At 38.9% G+C, this 24,113-nt stretch overlaps 1 protein-coding gene across 2 annotated transcripts in view; it reads left to right on the top strand.

The window, feature by feature from the left end:
• The first annotated feature begins 1,986 nt into the window (after window positions 1-1,986).
• Window positions 1,987-24,113, top strand: part of fcho1 (FCH and mu domain containing endocytic adaptor 1) — a 68,962-nt gene continuing 46,835 nt past the window's right edge. Inside the window, exons 1-3 of one of the 2 annotated variants that reach the window (XM_033964720.2) lie at window positions 1,987-2,088; window positions 14,230-14,286; window positions 21,928-21,978. In XM_033964720.2, the coding sequence (XP_033820611.1) occupies window positions 21,952-21,978 (27 nt within the window). In that variant the 5' untranslated portion in view covers window positions 1,987-2,088; window positions 14,230-14,286; window positions 21,928-21,951. The remainder of the gene's footprint in view (window positions 2,089-14,229; window positions 14,287-21,927; window positions 21,979-24,113) is intronic. The other variant, XM_055221090.1, reaches the window with a different exon arrangement.

Here is a 24,113-nt window from a genome sequence, read left to right as displayed (position 1 = left end):
AGGAAAGTAACACCATTAGGCAAAGCTACAGGTCGGGTATTTTTGAGCAACTCAAACAAGTTTTTTTTAGTAATAATATAAGTATAATACAGGCTTGTCAAAGCCTCTAAAAGCACTACACTAGAGGTAGCAGCCACAGCTGCTCTAGGACAGACTGACAGAAGCGAGGCATCACTCACTAACACACCCCGAGTAAGGCTTCTTAATCAAACCTTCAACCTTTAGGCCGGGGGATGGAACCACTCAGCTAGAGCCTTTGAGGAATTAAATGCAAGATAGATAGGTTTAATGCCATACTTTGGCACAAGCAGGTGACGGACCTTTCACCATAAACACTACAAACAATAGGACACATAAGATATCATGGATGTTGGTGTTGTTTTAGCACACCACTGCGTGCTAAAACAACATGTGTTGTTGTCAGTGCTGCTGCTGTCACACTCTGTGGTTTCATGTCTCTTCCTGTAACAAACCCAGTGCCTTCTGTGCAAATCAGCAGCATCCTGTGACACTTCATTCTGTCTTCTCATTGTCTGATAGATCACAGACCTCTTCCACTGAACTCCCCCTGGTCTTTGAACTGCTACACCTGAAAGAAGGAACATGAGAGTTTAAACTGAGTCAGAGGTTTCACTGTGCCACACTGCGGATGTTGTGGCAAAAATTACAACCACGATTATTTGGGTCATAATTGAATCACTTCTGCAATTAAGAGAACGATAATCCAGAAAGTAAAGCCCTAATATATTTTATTATTTTATAAGTATTCTAACATTTATGTTTAAAATACTGCATACGTAGATTGGAAAAAATGCTTATTTCCAGGTTTTATGGAGCAGAATGAGCGCTTATATCATTCTGAAGAGAAGTTAACCAATTGTATTTTTAATCACAACATTTTTGTAATTGAATAGGGTAATAATTTAAATCACATTTTAAATTGGATTAACTGCACAGCCCTGCGGAGGCTTCTGCATGGGGCTGCAATATGCCGCATTCATCGCGTGCATGAGGTGTGCTACTTCCCTAAAGACACAAAACAACTGAAGCAAGGTACTGTAGACAATTTCACCTTTACCTTTGGCCTGGTTTAACTGTCAGCATAGTCCCAGTTGCAGATGGAGGAGCAATGCTGCAGAGATGAAACCTTGCATTGCTGTAAATGAGAAAGAAAAAACACATTTACATATAAATAGAATGTACACTAATACAAATTCTAGTAACCTTTAGACTCAAACACCCACACTGAGGTACAATGAGTTGAGAGCTACTTAAAAGTTAGGACCGTTTCCATAGCAATTAACAATTCCAAACAAAATATTATAGCCTTATTTATCTTTTGAATGGCCAACCGTCCTCAAAATGGCACCATTACAGGAAATTGGAAGCCATAAATATTTTAAAAACACATATTGCCAAAACCTTGTATGGGGGACCCACTATCATAGGTTTCTAATTCCCACACTTTTTGCATTATTAAATATAAGCATTTCATTAAAGTTGTATATAAGAAGGAGCTAACGTACATATGATCAAAAGGATTTACCCTACAAGGCTACTTTTATTTATTTAACCAGGTAATTGAAGGAAAGCTAGGACTGTTAGCTAAACTACAATAATTCATAATAGAAAGCTAACAAGCTAACTGTTGCTAACAAAACTTTAACGTTAAAACTTTGTGAGACATACAGTATACACACTGCTGACAAAATATCAACATAATGAGTGATACTATGACCTTCTTTTAATCCCATATTTACTTATTTCTACTAAATACAAACCTAAAAGCACGTAGCCTTCTGATAATGGGCGTAAACTACGGAGCCGTTACCAATCAACTCCTTTTATAACCTTCCGGACCCTCCTTTTGACGGTTGCTATGCCTACTACTCGTTTCTCCGTGATTGATATTTAGAGTAGCCAATCAGAGCGCAGCAGGGCGGGTTCAGGAGCGCACACTGAAAATTGCCTGCTGGTGGATTTCTACTACTACGACCACACCGCTCAGTGATCCAAGTCTTAACCATGGCTCTGGAGAGTCTGAAGCAGCGAAACAAGATATAAATGACCCCACCGAAGTATGCTAAGGTAATCAAGTTACTATCTTACTATTTGTGGAAAGATATTGCGAAAACAAAAACAGCTTGAACGCACGATCATGGGCTGTAGCTTGTAAATATATCGAGTTGCTGTGACATTGTTGGATTGTAACTGGCAGCATGTGACATATGAACTGATGTGGAAGCACGTTCAAACCTGATTTATGTGTTATAAGAAATGCAATATGTGATTTTTTTAACGTAATTTAGCAAATAAGTTGAACATGCGTGGAGTCGTAGCATCAAGGTGGGTCAGGGCTTGGCAGGTGTAGCCTAGTTTTAGTTTTTTTAATACTCTGTTTTCAAGCTCTAATATGCCTTGTGTTTTTATCCTTGCTTTATTTCATTAGCCTATTTAATTCAATATTAAATTTTGCTGCCTTTTTATGTATAAAAAAAATTAAAATAATGCATTCATTTTGAAAGCATATCCTGCTTTCTATTCAGAGAAATGTCCACATAAACAAGGCATTGTTCAGGTTTCCTATGAACCCAAGAAACTATGAATGTTTGCTTTATAAAACTCATAATGGTTCAAAAATGTAATTATATGGCATAATTGTTTACCCTGAAGGAGTACAGGAAGGACCGCATGCAATTTGATGTTGTTTTTGTTGTATTGTGCAGTGATGGGAAGAATATTTTGAGTTACGTATTCCTTTGATTTTAGGTAACTGCATTCTGAATTTAAGTGCTATTTTTAAATTCAAAGTCATTGGTAAGGGAATACAGACTCAGGATACAGCAGACACAAGGTTATAGAAGCATCATTTATCTGAATTAGTCAGACATCTTTGTTTAGCTCTCTAGACTGTTAAGATGGTAACTTCTTCTTTCTTCCCCGCTGTGGTATTTCTCCTGGTAACTGCCACATTGCCTCTTTGCATTTCTTGCCCGTCAGTCACCTCCAAATCTTGTCAAAGTAAACCCAGAGGAATTCCCCTGAAGTTGTGTTTCAATATCTTGCTTTATTTTCTTTTGCCAGTCTATTCTGTGTGCTACTGCTGTAACTTTTATGCACTCACACTGGCGCCAATGATGGAAAATAGGGATGCAAGATTAATCGCAATTAAATGGAAATTGCAATATTGATGGATCAAAAAGGTTGGAATTTTTGAAGTGCCAACATTTCTAAAATATACCATCTTAAACCTGCCACACACTATAGGATTTTTCAGTCTTAAATGATTTTTAAACATGAGAGTAAAAGTGCAGACCACAGACATGAGGAGAATCAGATGAGGGTTAAAATCTTAATGATCATCCAAGTGCAAACACTGCAGCAGGATATGGGAGTGAAGAGACCAAACACCACAAGCCAAATGTTGTGAGTGCACTTCGTGTCAGCTGTTTCCCTTTTACAGTAAAGCGATTGGTATTGAGACTCTCAGTTGTTCAAAAGCTGTTTGTGGCAGATTTTATTCTACCTAAAAGCTGCTCATCTTGCAGCTTAGATGTGTACAACTGTGAAATGTGATTCTTGTATTAGTTTGTTAGGTCATATTTCTTTTTGGATTTTTGTCAATGCTTCAGGACACAATTATAATGTGAATCTTGAGCAGAATACTATTAAAACTATTAAATTTGAAATCTAAATGCAGTCGCAAAGCTTGTCAGAAAAAGATCACTATTAGATATTTTTACCAAATCATTCAGGCCTAGTCCAGAATGCTTCACAGTATAAAATTAAACCTGCCTATCTCCATGGAGACAAGCTACAGGTGCTCCCAGGCCAAATTACCAGTCTGATCTATGCTGTGGCGACCCTGCACACAGTAACGAATAACACCTGTTTTTCCAAGGCATTTTTAGCAATAAACCTTTGAATAAATTCTAGACGGATAAGGCATGTTCAAAGGCATATTGTGGAACATTCCTGACGAAGCAATAACATTTCCATGGAGACAAGCAGGTGACCGACCCCCCGACCAGAAAAGTTACACAGCGCACCTTTAACCTGAAGGAGACAGACCTATTACCCTGTGTTGTTTACGGTCAGTGAGCTCTGTTTAATGATGAGTTTGACCTATAATGACCATACTAAGGCAGTGTGGTTCACTGGTAAACATGTGCATCATCCTGTCTGAAAGTTATATTAAGGTGATTGTGACTTTCAATAAGGTTTATGCTAATTATACATGCATTATTATATTTATTAATAATATAAAACAGTAAACCTCACTTCTGGTAGATATTATATATGTATATGTAGTGAAGAGAGTGGTGCCTTTTTAATTTTACCAACATTTGTCTCCTTGGTTGTGATGGTCAGGCTATATTCAAAGGTTTGTTGGTGTTTTTGTATTTATCTTGTTAGTTTGATGGTTGAATTTTCACAACAAAAGATTTAATCACCAGGGCTAAAACGAGGTTAAATCAAGATTAAACCATTTTTGTGTCCCATGTCAGAACCTTTTCAAGCACTTGACAAAATTACAAATTAGTTTCTGGTCGGGCTGTGGAATTAATACAATTTTAACTGAAATCGGGCCCAGTCATTTTTAATCGTTAGTGGTTAGCTTGGATATTTTTAATCAAAAGGTCTACAGACAATCCTCAGAAAAAGCATAAGGTTTGGAGTAGAGTTCACTTGTAATGATTAAAAATCTATCTTGTTTATTTTCAGGAAATTAATATTTCTTTCCATTTCTTTTTTGTTTTTAAAGGTCCTATATTACTCTTGACTCTTGTGTTAGGATGTTGTTACCTCATCAAAAACAGAATTGTGTTTTGTTTCATTCACACATGTTTCAGTAACTCTTTATTATTGGTATTTCTACATTTCCAGTGCTCAAAATGCTTTGTGATGTCATTAAGTGGAAGTTTTAAGTTCACAGTTAACTTTAAACTTTTGTTCTGTAGAGATTCTCAATTCCAGGGCTGCAAATCATCCAAATGATTCTATTGAAGGTGTGTGGAGTTTAAAAACACAGTGGAGCACTTCCTGTATTACCACATGACATCACAACCTGGAAAACGTGGAAAAAGGTGTTTTCCATTTGAGAGAAGAACTCAGTCTAAATATGCAGGATTTGTGTGTTAAACATGTGAATGAAACAAAACACAACTCCGGGGATGTTTTTGATGAGAAAACAACATTATAAATTAGATTAGCTCTTTAATGAGATAAAATAAAATAGAAAATCCGGATCGATGTGAGGGAACAAAAAAAGGTTTCCACATTCCCTAGTTTAATGGATATTATATTAGGTCTAACTGACATAATAACAAAAACATGGCTATATTTCACTGCCTTAATGCAAAACAGTCTATCCAAATTCTAACTTTCACCATATCTTTAATGTCTTTACTTGTTTGAAAACTGCAGTGAAGCTTGTGTACTGGGAACATGGGACATAAGCTGAGGTGTGCAAGTCCAAAAGCGCTGTTTTGCATTTAGATTTGTTTGTGCTCGATTGCTCTCCCTTCATCTCTACAGGATTACCTGCTGTAGTCTCTGGACAGTCTGCTGGACATTCAAACAGACACAGCATTTTGGCACATACCCCGCGTGCTTGGGCTGCAATTAATCAAATTCAAATCAAATCAAGATCTAATTTTTTCAGCTACTCAATGATCAGCTTGGGACTTTTTCAAGTAGAGGTCCACAGCCAATCCTCTGTCATTTAAAGCGTGTGGTTTGGAGCAGAGGTCAAACTTTAAAATAACTGTGTAACTTTTCTAAGGGGTTTGCCACCTGCCTGTCTCAAGGGAAATGTTATTTTTTGTCTGAAATGTTCCACACTATGGCAGTAAAATTATCTATCCTAAATTACAGGTGTTTATTACTAAAAATACCTTGATATCCATTCTTACAATGAGCTGGGTCACCTCTCCACAGATCTGACTATCTTGTCTCTTCTGAGTTATATATAGTGTGGTATGTTTAATGACATGCTGTGGAATATTCCTGGCAAAGCAACTGCATCTCCATGGAGACAGGAGGCAGGTGGCTGACCCTCTATAAGAAAAGAATTGCACCTTTTAATAAAATCATATTTTTGCATCTAATGTTTTAATAAAGGCAGAACTTGCAGTGTCAATAAAAATGTATACCAGAGCTCTATAACTATGAAATGTATGCATAAATATTTGTGTATTTGAAACTTATGGCTTCATTTCTTGCCTGAGGATACTCCCATCTGCTTTAGATGCTCTCCTCCTCCTCTGACAAAAGTTAGTAAGAGTCGAGAGTTTTCATTTTTATTATAATTAATTCCCAATCTTGCATCAAATACTAAAATTATAAGTCACTCTTGTACACAGTGGGCTTAATATTAACTTGTCGACATTGTTTGTTATGTAATAGGTTAGTGTCCTGCTTCCTGCCTCATATTTCCTGTCCGTGGCGTTTGCCCCGCTTGGCCCGGCAGCAGGGACAGCCTCGCGGAGCTCTGGCTTCATACGAGAGGCTACACATATATAATTCAGTCAGGTCCATATAATGTGTTGAGGAGCAGCCAATCAGGGCGCTCGAAAACAGAGGGACAATCAGGAGTAGTAAGAGGACCTGAGTGGTTAAGGAAAGTGGAGTCAGGTGGGACGGGGAGGGAGAGAGGCGGGGGGATTCTGGGTAGCAATTGGCAATGCGTGCGTTTGGCAGAAAAACAAATTGTTTCTTTCCCAAGTATTGATCTATGGCAATCTTCAATTTGCGTGCACTTTTTCTTACTAAAAAGAAATAAATATGACTTTCAGATGTACTGTATAAGCAGCTTTGGAAAAATGTGTATGCTGTGCATCCAATTGTCCAATAATCAGGAAGTGTACGTTTGCATGCTTGCTTTTAGCTTTACCATTGCAGCAAATCTCTGCACTGGTCATCTGAGAGTTGTGAAAGCGCTAAACAGTGCCAACTTTTAATCAGTGTCATTTGAATAAAGTTTTGTTCTAAAAAGATGCAGCAGACACAGACAACCAAACAATTTTTTTATCCCCTCAGTTACTTTCCAGTTGACCTTTAAACACTTCAAATCACATACATGGGTGTCAGCTCCATGTTATATGCAACATTATGAGGACTTTTCCTATTTAAAGATATAATAATAGTTAGTCGCTATGGCAACACTCTTGACTTTTAATCATTCATTTCGCTCGTCTTCAATGTTTAGATTACGGACTTGTTAGCAGAATGGGATGTAAATTTAAGATGATGTTCTTTCAAAGGAGAACGTTGTTACTCATTTAAACTGGCAGTATAAACTTTAATGGCTACTGCATAAAGGTCATATTCTTTTATTTTTTTTAATCTCTTCTCACTTTGGACTTTCAAGGCGTAATGACATTTTCTGGAAAGGTCAGTCTGGGTCACTGAAGAATTGATGAGGTTAGATCTGTGTTTCTGTGGATACACGGCCCGGGAACGATTATGTCACGTCAGCTCAGGGGTAAATATATGAAGTCTGCCAGTGTTATGAATGTAATGAATGCAGACTTGGCCACTACACACTGACTACATGTATTATATTAGCTTCATTTATGAGGTTCATATAACTGGCTGCGTCTGAGTCAACAACAGGTTTGTTCAATGCTTGTCCTGACATGAGCTACTAACTTAACCGCATCTCATCCAGGGGAAAGTCAGTTAATGTAGATTCCTATTTGTTGACCTACCAAAGCCTATGTCCTGAAACTAAGACATCAGGTAGCCTATTTTTTGTGTTCAGGCATTGCGATTGCCAGTGATTCTTATGTGGGAGGGGATTGAAAAAGGTTGTGAGTCCAGTATGTAGCCAGCTTTATGAACTTGTCATGTGGTAATACAGGAAGTGCTCCACTGTGTTTTTAAACTCCACACACCTTCACTAGAATCATTTGGATCATTTCAGTCCTGGAGTTGCCAGTCTCTACCGAACAAAAGGTAAAAAGGTAGCTGTTAATTTGAAAACAACCACTTTATGACGTCACAAGGTGGAAAAGAGCATTTTAATCTACACACAACTTCATAAAGATAAAGTTTTAGAGACATTAATTGATACAAAACATGAAATAATATTTATGTTGATCTTTTTCAATTTAAATAAAATGACTTAAATTTTCATGATTATTTTTTAGATACTATTTGTGATTAATTATTTATCAATGAACCGATTAATCTCGACATCCCCACCCCCAAACCTCTTCCCTGATGCTGTAACATTACATTTTCTGTATTAGACCTGCTGACCACAGACAAAGATGGCTGCTGCCCTGTGTGTCACTGTGGCTCTGACAAAAGCACATTGAGACTGGACACAATAGACAGGGCTCAGTCTGTCCATCACTCTCTCTCCTCTGTGGCACTCTGCTGTTGTATATTACACGTGTACACTGTTTTTTCACTCAAATAATAAGCGCATGGTCTAATTGGTCATTTTCCAGGCCAGCCGAAACCACACGCTGTTCCAAAACTTGACAAAGACACTTGGGTCTGGAACAATCTTACTAATTTTTAATGGCCGTGATTGACGTGCGGATTAACCAATCAGAGAAATGAAGGGTCCGTTTGTGTCAAAATGGCGGATTCCGACTAAGAGTTAAAAAAACACAACAGAGAAACAGTGCGTATTTGTTCGCTTACTCCGACTAAAGCTCTAAAAGTCTTCTGCGCTTTAGAGGCACATGATACAAATTAGTGGCTGTGATTGATTGACACACTTTATGGTCTGGTTTACGGTTTTCCTGGCTCCGAACAGAAATAATCTATATCTGTTTTATATCACCAGGTGGCCTTGTATCTGTGTAATCCCTCAGTCGTCCGGGTGGGTTCTACAGTGATCCATGGGTGTATATTAGTCTATGTGGCATACTAGTTCTGATACAGCTCAAAATCGTTTGAAAGAAAAGGCCCATTTTTGTCCTTCAAAATGCAAACAAAACATTTATCCGTCTTCTCACAAATGTTAATGCTTCTGGAGTTCTTTAAAATGTGACTCTGAACAGAATCCTACTTTGTAAACATCTATCGCAAGTCTAATCGCAGTACTTATTAGAAAAAGGCAGTGCGGCAGTGAACCCCACTCTCCGGCTATGACAGGTGAACCCAGGAGACGGTGGCAGAGAAATCAGGGTTGACACAGAATGATCCCTGCTCCTCCACGCTCGGCCAAAACAGCTTTAGAGGTAATAGAAAAGGACAGACCATTAGATGTGCTGTGTGCAGAGTCACCGAGCCTCCTGTATCCCCATATGCCCCGGATCTGAGCAGTACAGTTTAAGTCAAAAGTCTCAGCCTGACCACAGAATCGGTATTGAGTATCGAGTCTATTCCTTAGTATCAAAACTGACTTTGAAATTTTAGTATCAATGACTTGCAAAGTGCCTTACATACAGATCAATTTAAAAAAAGTGCTACTATAGACCGAATTTGGCAGCTTGCTTTCTTGCATGTCAAATAAAGAAGAAATATTTTTAATTAACTTTTACGACTTTTTAAGCATGTTATCATAGTGTTACTTCATCAGCAGCTTACTCAAAGTTGTATTTTCATTAATCCGTTTTTAGATATTGTCCTGCATTTGAGGTTTGAGTGATATTTTTACATACAGCCTTCAATTTAAAATGCACATAAATGACAAAATTATAGTTACTTTTGATAAGTTTATAGTACACTTTATTGTCCTTTTTATTGGGAAATTTGTCTTTTGCATTTGACCCGTCCCACAATGCCTCTGGAATAACCTGTCTCCAAATCTTTTAGACTTTTATGCAAAATTTGACTAATTAAATCCGCAATATGTAACTTTTCTAGCGGACGGTCAGTCACCTGCTTGCCATGAAGATGTTCTTGCTTTGCCCGGAATGTTCCACAATATGGCATTAAACCTATCTATCTCCATGAAGACAAATGTGTGATATCTCTATAGCGAAGTTACAGGTCAGATCTGTGGAGAGGCGACACTGCTTGTAGTAAGAACAGTTGTCTCAAGCAATAAAAACAGGTGGAATTGAAAAAATACTGTGGAAAATTCCTGGCAAAGCAATGAAATATCCATGGAGACAAGCAGGTGGTGGATCCTTCAGCAGAAAAGTTACATAGAGCATATTTTAAGAGATTCCATTTTTGTGCAGCAGAATGTACAAAAATGAGCTGATTTCTTTTAATGAACCACATTGTAAGTGTAGGTTTGGGAGACTGTTGCTCTCTGAAGTCAGGTTTAAATACTAGAATTGCCAGTGACTCATTGTAAATTATGGGGAGTGGGAGAGTTAAAGTGTAGAGTAGACGTTCAGTACTTTAGATCATTCACTGCTGCAGCTTAACACTTGGTCCTATCCCTGAATGTTAATGTGTCTTTAGACTGCTGTTGTAACTCACATTTAATACTAAGGCTTGATACTTTATCGACTGGAATAATTGTACACTTCAACTATAGGACTGCGGGCGTGTAGGTCTTTAGGTGATTCATTGATCAGTGTCTTAGTTGACCAAAATATGTTATTCTTTGACTAATTATGTTATTGTGATAGTAAGGAGATGACGATGGTGAACATGTAGGACTCGCAGGGCTCCAGACTAACAGTTTGAAACCCGACGATCATTTATTTATTGTAATATATTCAAATGTTCATATCTTTAGAAAAGAAAAAAAAAAAGTCTATATATCGCCCACCTCTGCTCAGTTCACCTGCAGAATACACTGTCTGATTTTTGTATTGTTGCTGATGTCCCTCAGGTCCCAGCTTGTCTCTTCTCTTTTTTTCTCTTTCTTTCTCTTTCTTTCTCTCTCTCTCTCTTGCTGGCTCTGTGTCTTTCTGTCTCTCTTTCTGGCCTTCTCTTTTTCTGGCTCGGTCTCTCTCTCTTGCCTCTCCCTCTGTCTCTTTGCTCTCTCTGCCTCTCTCTCCCTCCCTCTCTCTTTCTCTCTCTCTCTTTCTCTCTCTCTCTTGCTCTTTGCGCTCTCTTTGCTTTCTCTCCCTCTTTCTAGGCCCCTCTCTCTCCCTGTCTCTTTGCTCTTTCTCTCTCTCGCTCACTTTCTGCTTCTCTCTCTCTGTCTCTTTTTTCTCCCTTTACTCTCTTTGCTTTCTGTTCCTCTCTTCCCCCTCTCTCTCTCCCTGTCTCTTTGCTCTTTCTTTCTCTCTTTCTCTTCCTATCTTCCCACTCTCCCTCTGCTTCTCTCTCTTCCTGTCTGTCTCTCTCTCTCTCTGTCTGTTTCTCTCTCTCTGTCTGTCTCTCTCCGTCTGTTTCTCTCTCCCTGTCTCTCTCTTTCTGTCTGTCTGTCTCTCTCTGTCTCTCCCTCCCTGTCTCTTTGCTCTCCCGCTCTCTCTCTATCTCTTTTTTGTCTCTTCCCCCCTCTCTCTCTCTCCCTGTCTCTTTGCTCTTTCTTTCTCTCTTTCTCTTCCTGTCTTCCTACTCTCCCTCTGCTTCTCTCTCTCTTCCTGTCTGTCTCTCTCCCTGTCTATCTCTCTCTCCCTCCCTGTCTCTTTGCTCTCCCGCTCTCTCTCTGTCTCTCTCCCTCCCTCTCCCCGTCTCATTGCTCTCTTTTTTCTCTCTCTCTCTCTTTTCCTGAATATGTGAGACTCTAGACTAACGATTTGAAACGTGCCACTTATTTAATCCATCTTAATATATCATCTTAATATATTGCCCTTAAAATTGCGTAAATATCTCAATAATGACACGTTTTACATATTCAAAGTTGTTTATTTGATCAAATAACAAAACAGAACCTGTTAGTAGCCTATAAGTTTTATTAATAAAAAGCTAGTAAATAAATATTGTCTTCAAAAACCATGTCAGAGTGAGAGGTCTGTGCTTTTAAGTGTCTTTACAGTTCACTACAGCAGATGCAGAGTGAGACCTTCAACTTTCAGTTTCAATAGATGATCTTTAACGTATTTTGCCATCTGGTTTTATTTTCTTTTTCACCTCGAGCATCAGCAGCTTCATGTAAGTAAACACGGTGTGGAGGATCTGCAGGTTTGATGCAGCTGTTTAAACGTAAATACAGTGTCTAAGTTAACAAATGGATTAATTAAAAAAGGCAGACTTATAATATCAATAATAATAATAAAAACTATTTGGATTACACTTGCCTATTGCGTTGCCTATTATCTCTGTTTACCAGACCGTGACCTGAGCGTGACCTCAGCTTCAGCGGTCTGGTTAGAGGTGAGGTGCTTAACGCTTTTTATTGTAGACATCAACTCAAACGATCATTTAAGTGCATTTTATATTATTTAATCCACGTTTATGAAGAGGAGAGAGGACACGTGTGAAGGATGTGATTAGGATCTGTCCGGTCGCACTGTGGAGTCCTGGAGAGTGAATGATGAGTTTCTTCTGCCTTGTACTAAAATACTTTTTTACTTTTCTGTAAAAATATTTCGGGTCCCAGTTCTAATTTTAAACACAAAATAATAGTAGTTTCTTCAGATATGGATCAAGACTATTCCAAACTAGATTCAGGAAAGGTCCTATTTTCTATTTTTTTTATGGAAGTTTTAAATTATTTTTGTTCGAGTACATTTAATCTTGGTAGTAGTAATTCGGTATATCCATTTTTGAACAGTTTCGGACCACTACCTGCTCCAACCCGATGCCTTTTTGATATTACACTTTTAAATTAATACATTTTGCTCTCAGATCTCCTGTTTACCTCTTTCTCCAATAAGGCTTCATGTTATTATCTATTCTCCTCTGTGTTTTGTTTTTTTTTTTTTTTTTGCTGATCTGGCTCTGCTTTGGGTCTGACCTCCCCCTCTCCTCTCTCCTCCACCACCTCATGTCTTTTGTTCTATTTTCTATTTAGCTCTGATTAATGTGACCCGCTACATCATTACATTTAACCCACTTCCACTGTTTACTCACCAGATCACAACAAACTTTGGACTATCCTCAGAGAATCGTAGTAATTATTGAAAGTGGCTGTTGGAGATGAACTGTCTTGCATTTTTTATTATGCTGTAACAATACTGGTGTGTTTAATATGCAAATACAGTAGCAAAGCAAATAATTATACTGCTAGAGGTAAGAATAATTATACTATTAGAGATTAGGGTTGTCAGAAGTATCAGAAATCAGACTCTAATCGATATATAAAAACTAGTATTGAAACTAAATACTTATTGGACCAGGTATTGATACAAAAAAATTCACATTCACAGGACAGAAATGAACCTTTTCTGAATAGTTTTAGAATGACCTTGAGCTGTAGCAGAACAAGTATAAGACACATAGACTAGTATACACCCATGGACCACTATGGAACCTACCTGGACCACTGAGGGATTAGGCACATATAAGACCCCATGGTAATATAAAAGAAAGTACTATCACACATTAACTTTCACATTGTCTAAAGAGGAGTGTTTTTTATTATCACCTCAAATCGGAATCAGTATTGAGTAATCAAGTTTTAGCATTGTGAAACACTATTAGAGTATTTTTGTGCAAATTGGTATCAATAAAACATTAAAACGTACACTATAATGTAACGTTTGTGGTGGAGGGGTTGCCACCTGTTTGGAAATATTATTGATTTGACTTGAATGTTCCACAATATGGCGTTAATTCTACATGGCGCCAAGGATGCGACTTCACCAGGCCACGTTACAAGTCAGGTCTTTGGAAAGGCAACCCCGCTCACAGTAAGAATGCATGTCGCAAGGTATTTTTTTTTAGGAATAAAATATCTGTAGTTGAAAAATACAATATAGATAAGATTAATGCGATACTGCGGAACATATACAGCCAATATTGAGGATTTTAAAATAATAGACCGGAGCATATAGAATCATTTGAGTAATTTCAGCCCTAGAATTGCCGATCTCTACTGAACTAAAGGTAAAAGGAGCTGTTAACTTGAAAACTACCACTGCATGACATCACAGGTGGAACAGACTCATAATGGAGGATTACTCAAACACGTGTGAATGAAACAAACCACAAAGTATATTTTTGATGAGGTAACAACACTATAACACGACTTAAACCTCACAAGAGTCCATTTGGTGTAATACAGGACCTTTTAACGTCATTCTCATTTGTCTTGGGGCAGATGTTGTGAGCTCTTTTTGACCTTCTCTCACAAAGACTGAACGAAAATCCAAAAAAAAAAGTCGTAAAGGAAACCAGCATGGCAGCTGTAGGGGGAGAGGGTGCAGCATTTATTGGGAGCACTTTTGTCTCACTGCGTTTCATTGTCTTTTGCAGGTCCCAATATTTCATCTGCACCATCTGTGAGTTGTCAGGCAGAAGAGAGACACAGAGGTTAGTGCGCGGGGCTATTGATAACACCGCTGCTTTTTATGGGTATATCAGCGCTATTAAACGTCCACTATGTAACTTTTCTGGTTGAGGATCCATCACCATCATCCTCCCTCTCCATGGTATCAAACGGGTGACACAACCAGGCCACGATACAGGTCAGATCTGCGGAGAGGCATGTTTGTGCATAGAAAGAATGTATTGTTTCAGCAGTATACTTTTGTAATTAAGTAGATGGAAAGATAGATAAGTTTAATGCCATACTGTGGCACATTCCAGGAAAAGCATTAACATAGCCATACATAACTGACCTTTAACAAAGCCTGACTTAGTGTTTCTTATTATTAAGACAGTATTATGGCCATCCATGAGGAAAATGCTAAAACGTGCCTGTGAAAAGGACGGGATTCATATATTACACACAACCTTCTTTGCCTTTCTAAAGATTTATTGATATTCACATTTTTCATATCTTACAATAGTGATATAATGTCTTCTATAAATCTCCCACCTCTGCTCAGTTCATCTGCAGAATATACTGATGGATTTTTGTTGCACGTGTCCCTCAGGTCCCAGCTTGTCTATCTCTTTCGTTCTTTCTCTCTTTTTTTCTTTTTCTCTCTCTCTCTCTGCCTTGCTCTCTCTGGCTCTCTCTCTTTCTCTCACTCTCTGCCCGCTTTCTCCCTCTTTCTCTCTCTTTATTTTCTTTGTTCGCTCTCCCTCACTCTCTCTGCCTCTCTCACTCTGCCTCCCTCTGTCTCTCTGGCTCTCTCTCTCTTTGTTGTCTTTTTGCTCTCTGTCCCTGTTGCTCCCTCTCTCCTCCTCTCCCTCTCTTTCTGCCTCTCTCTCTTTCTTTGCTCTCTTTTTGCTCTCTCTTCCACTCCCCCTCTCTCTCCTTCCCTCTCTCTGCCTCTCTCTTTCTTTGCTCTCTTTTTGCTCTCTCTCTCCCTTTCTCTCTCCCCCTCTCTCTCACTCTTTCTCTCACTCTTTCTCTCTCTCCCCCTTTCCCTCCGTCTCTCCCCCTCTCTTCCTCTCCCTCTGTCTCTCTCTCTTTCTCTAACTCTCTCTATCTCTTTCTCTCTTTCTATGTTCTCGCTTTGTTCTCTCCCTTTCCCTCTCCCTCTGTCTCTGCCTCTCTCTTTCTTTGCTCTCTTTCTGCTCGCTCTCCCCCTCTCTCTCTTGTTCTTTCTCTCCCCCCCTCTTTCCCTCTCTCCCCCTCTCTTCCTCTCCCTCTTTCTCTAACTCTCTCTCTCTGTCTTTCTTCTCTGTTTACTCTCTCCCCCTCTCCCTTTCCCTCTCCCTCTGTGTCTCCCTCTCTCTCGCTCCCTCTCTCTCTCTCCCTCTGTCTCTTCCTCTTTCTCTCCCTCTCTCCCCCTCTCCCTCTTTCTCTAACTCTCGCTCCCTCTCTCTCTCTCCCTCTGTCTCTTCCTCTTTCTCTCCCTCTCTCTTCCTCTCCCTCTTTCTCTAACTCTCTCTCTTTCTTTCTTCTCTCTTTGCTCTCTCCCCCTCTCCCTTTCCCTCTCCCTCTCTCTCCCTCTGTGTCTCCCTCTTTCTCTCCCTCTCTCTCGCTCCCTCTCTCTCTCCCTCTCCCTCTCCCTCTGTGTCTCCCTCTTTCTCTCCCTCTCTCCCCCTCTCCCTCTTTCTCTAACTCTCTCTCCCTCTCTCTTTCTCCTCCTCTCCCCCTCTCCCTCTTTCTCGTCAAACTTGTTGTCACACACATGATCAGACATGATTTATTACAAACACAGTGTCGCACGACGCGGCTGTAAAACTGAACCTATAGAGACGAGATGTTGGAAAAGAAAAGATTTGTGTTTGTTGAAGAAAAGATCACAGAACTTCTTATCTGTATTTGTTTATATACTTTTAATGACATTACTTACATTACATTCAATTCCATATATTGTCAACAGATTTAATTAAATATCTTCACATACTTTTCCACTTTACTGAGCGAGTGAACACAAATACTGCATTTTCTGTACTATGTTATCATATCCACTGTTAGATACTGCAGTGTACATAGTCCTGCCATGATAATCGCTACATCGACTTATCGTTCAGTATATGAAAGTTGGAACAATATTTTTTGGGTCAATATTTATCGTGTGCACGCTTCTCTGTACTACTGGGAATGTTTTGTTATTTTTTGGCTATATGATAAGATTTAAGGCGTAAAAGGTTGAATGAATATCTTCTGTCAGTATTTAGTTTGTGTAATGAGTCTTAGAAGTGTCATTATTTATTGCAGCTCATGTCTTTTTCAACAATATTATAGATCTAGAATAGTTTTTGTGGTATAAATCTGCTCTTGGGTCATTATGTCAGTGACAAACTAGTTTCAGTATTAACATTTATCATCTATATTTACTTCAGCGATATGTCAAACTTCAAAATGTGTTACTCAATAGTTGATAATCATTTCAAATCTGGATTAGCAGTGATTAATATTAAAGTCGTTTCCACCCTGATATATATTATGCCTTTTGAACAGCTTTTAAATGCGTTTTTAATGTTTACATAATGTATAATTCATGTGACTCCAGTTTGTTTTCCTGTTTAATGTTTGAATGAGAGCAGGTTTAAATGAAGGTCAGACAGTCGGCGTGTGTCCTGGTTCCCTGTGGTTCATGTTCTGGTGCCTCTCGTCCTCACAGGGAGCTCGGAGCCTCCTCTGCCTGAGCGAGAGCCACTGCTGCTGGGTCAGAACAGCTCAGGGCTCTGGGCCAAAGACTAGACTGTGGTTCACTACTACACTGACCTACTTCAGTTCAATCTATTTTAGTTAAATGAAGAAGACGTATTTTCTGCTTTTGTCTGCTATATACGATCATAAGTGGTGGAAGAAATACGCAATATTGTTACTTAAGTGAAAGTGCAGTATCACATGAAGAAATCTACTTAAGTAAAAGTATTATAGTACCTCTTTAAAAGTATTTCATGCAGATTTTGAGATCTAATGAAACTTTAAATGCAGTAACTTTGATAATGATTTGTGCTGAATTTTGATCAACAGAAACGGTGGAATTGATAGTTTTTTTTTAGCTGTTTTCATTTGTTTATGTTTGTTTGCTTAAACTATGACCGTGTTAAAAATAAACCCCCCTTCAGCAGGTCTCAAACAATAATAAAAAATACTTTTGCTTTTCAGCCCTGTTTAAAAAAATGTAGTAGTCAGATGTAATTAAGTAAAAGTAAAAAATATCCACTTTTAAAATCTAAGTAAAGTAAAGATACCTAAAAAAATGTTATGCAAGTACAGTAATTTACTACTTTTATCATCTACAATAGCCATGGATCATTCTTTTGTATTTTGGACATTATAAATAGGAATATTGATCTAAAACAGGGGTGTCAAACTCAATTTCACCGAGGGCCACATCAGCAAAATGGTTGCCCTCAAATTTGCATAGATGTAAAAAATATGACTGTTTTAAAATGTCAGATTATCAGGAGATACACAGTTAGACAGTCATACGTTTTAATTTACCTTGTCGAGGGCCACATAAAATGACGTGGCGGGCCGCATTTGGCCCCCGGGCTTTGCGTTTGACACATGTGATCTAAAACAACTAAAACAAGAAACAGGTCCACTGATTTCCGCCTGCCCTTTTTTAATAACAACAAACTGCTGCACTTCCGGATGAGACTGACGACCCCCCGTGTACATGAGGTGCCCCGTGTGAATAACTACACATCACAGTATAGCAAACAGTGGATTTTAAAAATGTATTTATTCTTTAATTTGTGCTGCGTTGTGCATTTGTGGTTAAACACCGCTGCTGTATCCTACACATATCGCCACTTACAAAGGCAATACAGAGCAGTGGGTGTGAGGTTATAGGGGATTTTTTTTTAGCAACTTCACTGATTAAATGTTTGTGTTGTTAATATTCATGTAATTCATACTGAAAGGCATTTTTATTTGTTATTAATAAGACAAATCAAAAATCGCAGGCGTGCAATATGTAGTAATTTTGACATTTTTTTAAAGAGGGTGTATTTGACAGACTTAAAATTTTAATTGTTACCTGTTGTCGGTTTGAAAATGCTATATTAGTCAAAAACAACGTATTATATAGTGTAAAAAGTGGTTACGTAGGCTGGAGAGCTGAGCCTAAGACTACTGACATGGGCTTGTATACTTAACCGTAAGGAGGGTTGGCATAGTGACAGCAAGATCACTCAAATGTGCATGAGTGATTCAGAAAACACTTCTTTTTTTCTTTTTTTTTTATGCATTAACATAGAAGAAAGCTCAAAAAAGTTGATGGTAAATGGTATGTGTCAACCAGCCCTACAAAATATAGAAATTTCAGATCATATTTAAGACAATGCCACCGAGTAGATCTGTAAAGATGACACATTTTGAAGTGCGATATATCCCTGAAGTCAATATAGACGATAAACGATAATATTGAAACTAAACCATAAAGCAAAATTATTCAGAAAAACATATTCTAAATGTACAAAATTGTTAATATTGTACAAATTAACAGCAGAATGCAATATTTAAGTAATTAGTTTGTGTAATTTTAGCTCATAATTCAGTCTTCTACAGCTCAAATTGTATCAAAATGCTGAAAAAAATAACCAAAATGTTCAACTACAACAAAGAAAAAGTACCCACGATAAATATTGGGCGCTTCCAGCTCCATCGAAAAACTGTCGCCCCTCTCTCTGTAACTGCTGCTGTCAGGCTCGTCATTTTGATCTTAAATGTTCGAATTAACCCGCCCTACATGATGCTGATATTTTTATTTCTGCATTGTGTCCGTAACTCAAGATATGAACGTTAATAACAGACGAAGCAGGTGCCTTCTTTCCCCAAGGTCACTCCTTTAAGCTTTCGCGACAGGTTTGATTGACAGCGTTGCCGTTCTAACCCAGAGCATTACCTTCTTCAGCCTCGCTTTGGATTGGCTCCTTGGTTGCTATGATACTCGTGGTCAGAATCCCAGATATGCAATTCTGCTCCAAATTCGCCCCTATAACTGCAAGCCTCAGTGAGCTTCATTTGACTGGAGTCGAACGTTACGGGAGACGTCGCACTCACTTCGTCCACATCTTTATAAAGTCTGTGATTGACCTCTAAAAATGATTGTTCCATTTATAATATATTGAATGATAAGTCGATAGAGTAATTATTGTGACAGGCTTCTACCACCAAGAAGTCATATTTTTTTTTTTTTTATAAGTTAACTTCCATCTCCCTAAACACTCTTACCTGAGGCGCATGCATTTAAACAGCTCTTCAGATCATTATGCACTCTCTCCCCTGGTCCCTCCTGTGGGACGTCCCTGCTCTGCGCTAAAGGATTTCTGTCACTCGGTGTTGGGGTGTCCCGTGGCTCCCCTCCCACTCTCCACTGCAGAGCTAATTAACACGCCCTCGGAGGTGTGTGTGGGACTGGGTATTTATAACATTCTGGGGACTCAAATCTATATACCTACTCACTTAAAAGGGAGAGAAATCAGATCCCCGTGATGTAAATCCTTTATTATCCTTATACAGTAACAACATGGTTTAAAGTTGAGATGTGACTCAAGGTTATTGCTTAGATTAAAGGTCCTATATTATATAAAATTTTAATGCTGCATTATTAGTTTACATCTCCAAAGCTCAAATGCTCTGCTCCACCTTGTGATGTCATGAAGCAGTAGTTTGCAAGTTAACACCTACTTTTTACCTTTAGTTCTAGTAGAGATGGACAATTCCACTGCTGAAATCATCCAAATTATTTTACTGAAGGTGTATGGAAATAAAAAACACAGTGGACACACATGAAATCACAAGGTGGAGCAGAGTTTTTTCAGTTTGGGAAAAGAACTCAGCCTAAATATGTAACGTGATGTCATGTGTGAATGAAACAAAACACAACTCTGTTTGTGATGAGGAAACATCATAACATAGATCAGAAAACGGCTCAATATGGGCCCTTTAAGGCAATTTGAGTTCCTATTTTTTTATCGTACCTGTAGTTGTGACCTCTACAAACATGCTCTGAAATGTATGGGATTGTTGTATTAGTTTATCAGTTCAGATTTCGCTCTTTTGTCAAATGTTAATGCCCCTGGAGTTGTTTACAATGTTCACTCTGATCTCAACAATTGTCAGAAATATCATGATTCAAATTCAGCCTGACGTAAAATGATGTAAATCCTATATTATGAGGTCAACAGCGTGGTTTAAAGTTTAGGATAGAGGCTGGATTTGGATTTAGGTCAAGGTTAGGCACGTAGTAACTATGGCTACGGTTAGGATCAGTCTCCAGGAAATGTAAGTCGATGTAACGTCCTCTAAAAGCATGCAAACCCAACGTGTGTGTGCGCGTGTGTGTGTGTGTGAAGGTTATAGGGCCAGACGCCAAGGCACAGGGAGGTCTGCTTCAGCCCAAAACAGCTCCTCTACAGAAGCACTGATAAGAGCCGTCTGTGAGAATAAACAACACTTACGCTTAAGATTGGAGTAACTGAGCGGGTCTTGTCCATGCTTCGACTGAAACCTGGGGTTGGTTAACTCAACAGAGGGTCATTATAGTGTAATTAAGTGGAAAAATGCATTAACTTTACAAATATCTTGAAAATATTGAAGTGCCTCATTCTCATCTAAACTTAAACTGAAACTCTAGGTCTCAAAAGTGACGTCATGTTTCCTTTTGCACCTGACTGTAACCTTTTACGACTATCCCTATACCATAGTAATATATACAATTCAGTATGGCAGTTAATAATATATATTTTTAAGAGTTTTAGGAAATAGATTAAATGAAACTACATCCTTGCGTTGAAATGAAGTAGGGAGACAAAGAGCATTAAAAAGCGCTTGATGGATAGGAGATTAGTTTTCAGTTTCTACATTATTACCGCAAGCATCTCTTGTTTCCTCCTCTATGTGCTCCTCTCTTCCTCCTCTTCTTCCTCTACATTCTCCTCTCCTCCTCCTCTGCATGCTCCTCTTTGCTTCTTTTGCTCAGTCTACCTCTGCTTTGCTTTTCCTCCTCCCTTCCTCCTCTCAGCCTCTTCTTCATCTGCACCTTCTTCTCTTCCTCTCTTCCTCCTCCTCCTCTGCACCCTCTACTCTTCCTCTCTTCCTCCTCTGCACCCTCCTCTCTACTTAGTCTACCTCTTTTCCTCCTCCCTTCCTCCTCTCAGCCTCTTCTTCATCTGCACCCTCTTCTCTTCCTCCTCCTCCTCTGCATCCTCCTCTCTACTTAGTCTACCTCTTTTTCCTTCTCCCTTCCTCCTCTCAGCTTCCTGTTCATCTGCACCCTCCTCTTAGCCCCCTCTTCATCTGCACCCTCTTCTCTTCCTCTCTTCCTCCTTTTCCTCTGCATCCTCCTCTCTACTTAGTCTACTTCTTTTCCTCCTCCCTTCCTCCTCTCAGCCTCATCTTCATCTGCACCCTCTACTCTTCCTCTCTTCCTCTCCTCCTCCTCCTCCTCCTCCTCCTCTGTCCTCTGAGGACTTCTCCCCCTGGACTCACCCTCCCACATAGAGGCACTTTCCAGGAGCTTGTTTGGTAGCCGTCATCGGGCCCTAATGGCTCACAGTTTGCAGTGAGGGCAGAGAAAGCCTGAGTGCTCCAGAACACACAGAGCTAAAGAGTCACTAAAGTCTAACACTAATGCTGTGTCTTTACAGGGAGCAGTGAGTCCGGGAGAAAACATGGCCGTCTTTCAAAACAACTTTTGGGTAAGTGTTTCACATCTTCAGATTAAATATTAGACCTCTTGCTTTGGTAATTTTCTGACAGATAGTATCAATTATAGTTTTAATTGATTCTTTGATTGATTCCAGTTGTCATGTCTGTTTCTAGTTTTCTTTTATCGTTGTGAGATATGGATGCTTTTTGGGTTACTGAGAATTTACTCCCCAACTACCAAATTTAGGTTTATGGTCAGACTGAGGTAATTTATAATATTTGAGTTGAATTCAGAAAAAAATATCTTGATTTGTGTAGTTTTTAGCTGCTTATATGACAGAATATTTTAAGGTTGTTTTTGCGTTGTATATCTAGTTTTCTGCATACATTTTGTTTTGGATTCACATAAACAGTTTTGCTTTGGTAAGTTCTATCATATAGCATTTTAAACTGTTATTCTGTTAATACACTGAGCTGTTTGTAGTCTGCATTACTATCATCAAACCAAAGCGGGCTGTACTCATGCCCTGTCGCCATCAGTAGTTTTTCCAGTCCAAAACATTGTACCCTTTTATTTATTTTTCTTTCACATTCCTGATCCAGCTTCAGTACATTGTTTCTAAAAGTTCCCTCGCTTCAAAGTGTCTCCTTCCTGCCTCCGCATCGCAGGTTTTGGTTTAGGCCGTTTTTTCCTCCACTTTGATCGCGATGTTGCAGAGCTCTGATTGTTCACCTGTTTCCTCCGTAAGAGAAGTAGCTCACATAGTTTGAAGTTCATTCATAGGCTTTGGTTCAAAAGGCTTGGGTTTGCTGTTCTATTTTATAATAACCATGCATCGTGTGTATATAAGTGAATATTGACAAAAATATATTTCTTAATCTTAATGGGCAATTACCGTTATATCTTCATTAGGATAATCAGGGACCGGACCAATTAGAGCAGCATTATGGTTTGGACGGAGGCCAAAGATGAAGCACCCAAGTGAACTAAAACTTAAACTATGATGGTATATTATCCAGCCCTATTCCACAGTACTGCATCATAGAGATTACAAACTTGAAACTAAATCTACTGTAGTAACTTTGTTTTAAGTTTTTATCCTGAATATATTCTTGTCCAAAGCTAAATGTCACGGCGGGGGAAGTTTGTCCAGGGCAGAGACAGAAGTAGGGCACACCTGAAATAGAGGCTGCAGGTGAGCTGGGACCGAGCCAGGAGCAGAGAACACAGCACACCTTAGCCAACTTGAGTACTTCAGTTTTGTTAAAGGTACCTTGTAGTTATATATGGTGGTATTTTGTATTTATAAAACCACCAAATGCTTTTACTGACAGAAGATTATCTGCAGACCTGTCAATTAAAAAGACCCAAGTTGATCTTTGACTAGTGGATATGACTGAATCTCAGTCTTGGCTAAAATTTTATCAATTGCACAGCCGTAGTTTACACACACTCCGCTCTTACAGGCTGTGTCCGAATGTCCACCCTAGTCCCTAACTCCTCATTCACTACATAGGCCTGCACTCTTTAGAGCACTATATAGTGCACTTATTCACAGAGCGATTCGGACACTGAGCTCACTACATTTGGTGCATATGACTCTCGTTTTGTAGTGAAAAATTCTGCCAAACTCAGATAAAACTTGATTTATCCTGTAAATAATGATCAAATTCGACTGGCACACAAGTATTTATGGACTAATTATAACCATAGAAGTTTTTGCCAAGCTGGATCTCACGGAAACAGACTGGATTCATTCGTTTTGTTGTCTAACATGTGGAAATTATCACTCTTTTAACAGCTGGAGCTAAGGTAAACGGCTAATGCTAGTAACTTAACATAAAAACAGTTTATTTAGAGATGTTTTAACCATAATCAAGAATCAACAGTACGATAAACCAGCGTTTCTCTCTGCTTTCATTCAGTCGTGTTGTGTCAGTCGTGTTCAGTCGTTAAAGACCTGTTGCTGTCCTCTGATGTTTTTCCAACTCCCGCAATGCATTGTGGTCTATTTTGACCCTAGTGACCAGCGCTGGAAACTACTTTACAAGGTGCATTGTGGGAGATTTTTACTGGACATTTGGACACTACTAAAAACGGCGTGACCCCTAAATAATGTCCTAACTAGGGAATAATGTGGGCATTCCGACACAGCCACAGTTTAATACCGCAGACTGCCGATTG

Source organism: Periophthalmus magnuspinnatus, chromosome 4 (genome assembly GCF_009829125.3).
Source record: "Periophthalmus magnuspinnatus isolate fPerMag1 chromosome 4, fPerMag1.2.pri, whole genome shotgun sequence".
In the NCBI taxonomy this organism is placed as follows: Eukaryota; Metazoa; Chordata; class Actinopteri; order Gobiiformes; family Gobiidae; genus Periophthalmus; species Periophthalmus magnuspinnatus.
Note: the sequence above shows the minus strand (reverse complement) of the source record. Positions and strands in the feature narration are given on the sequence as shown.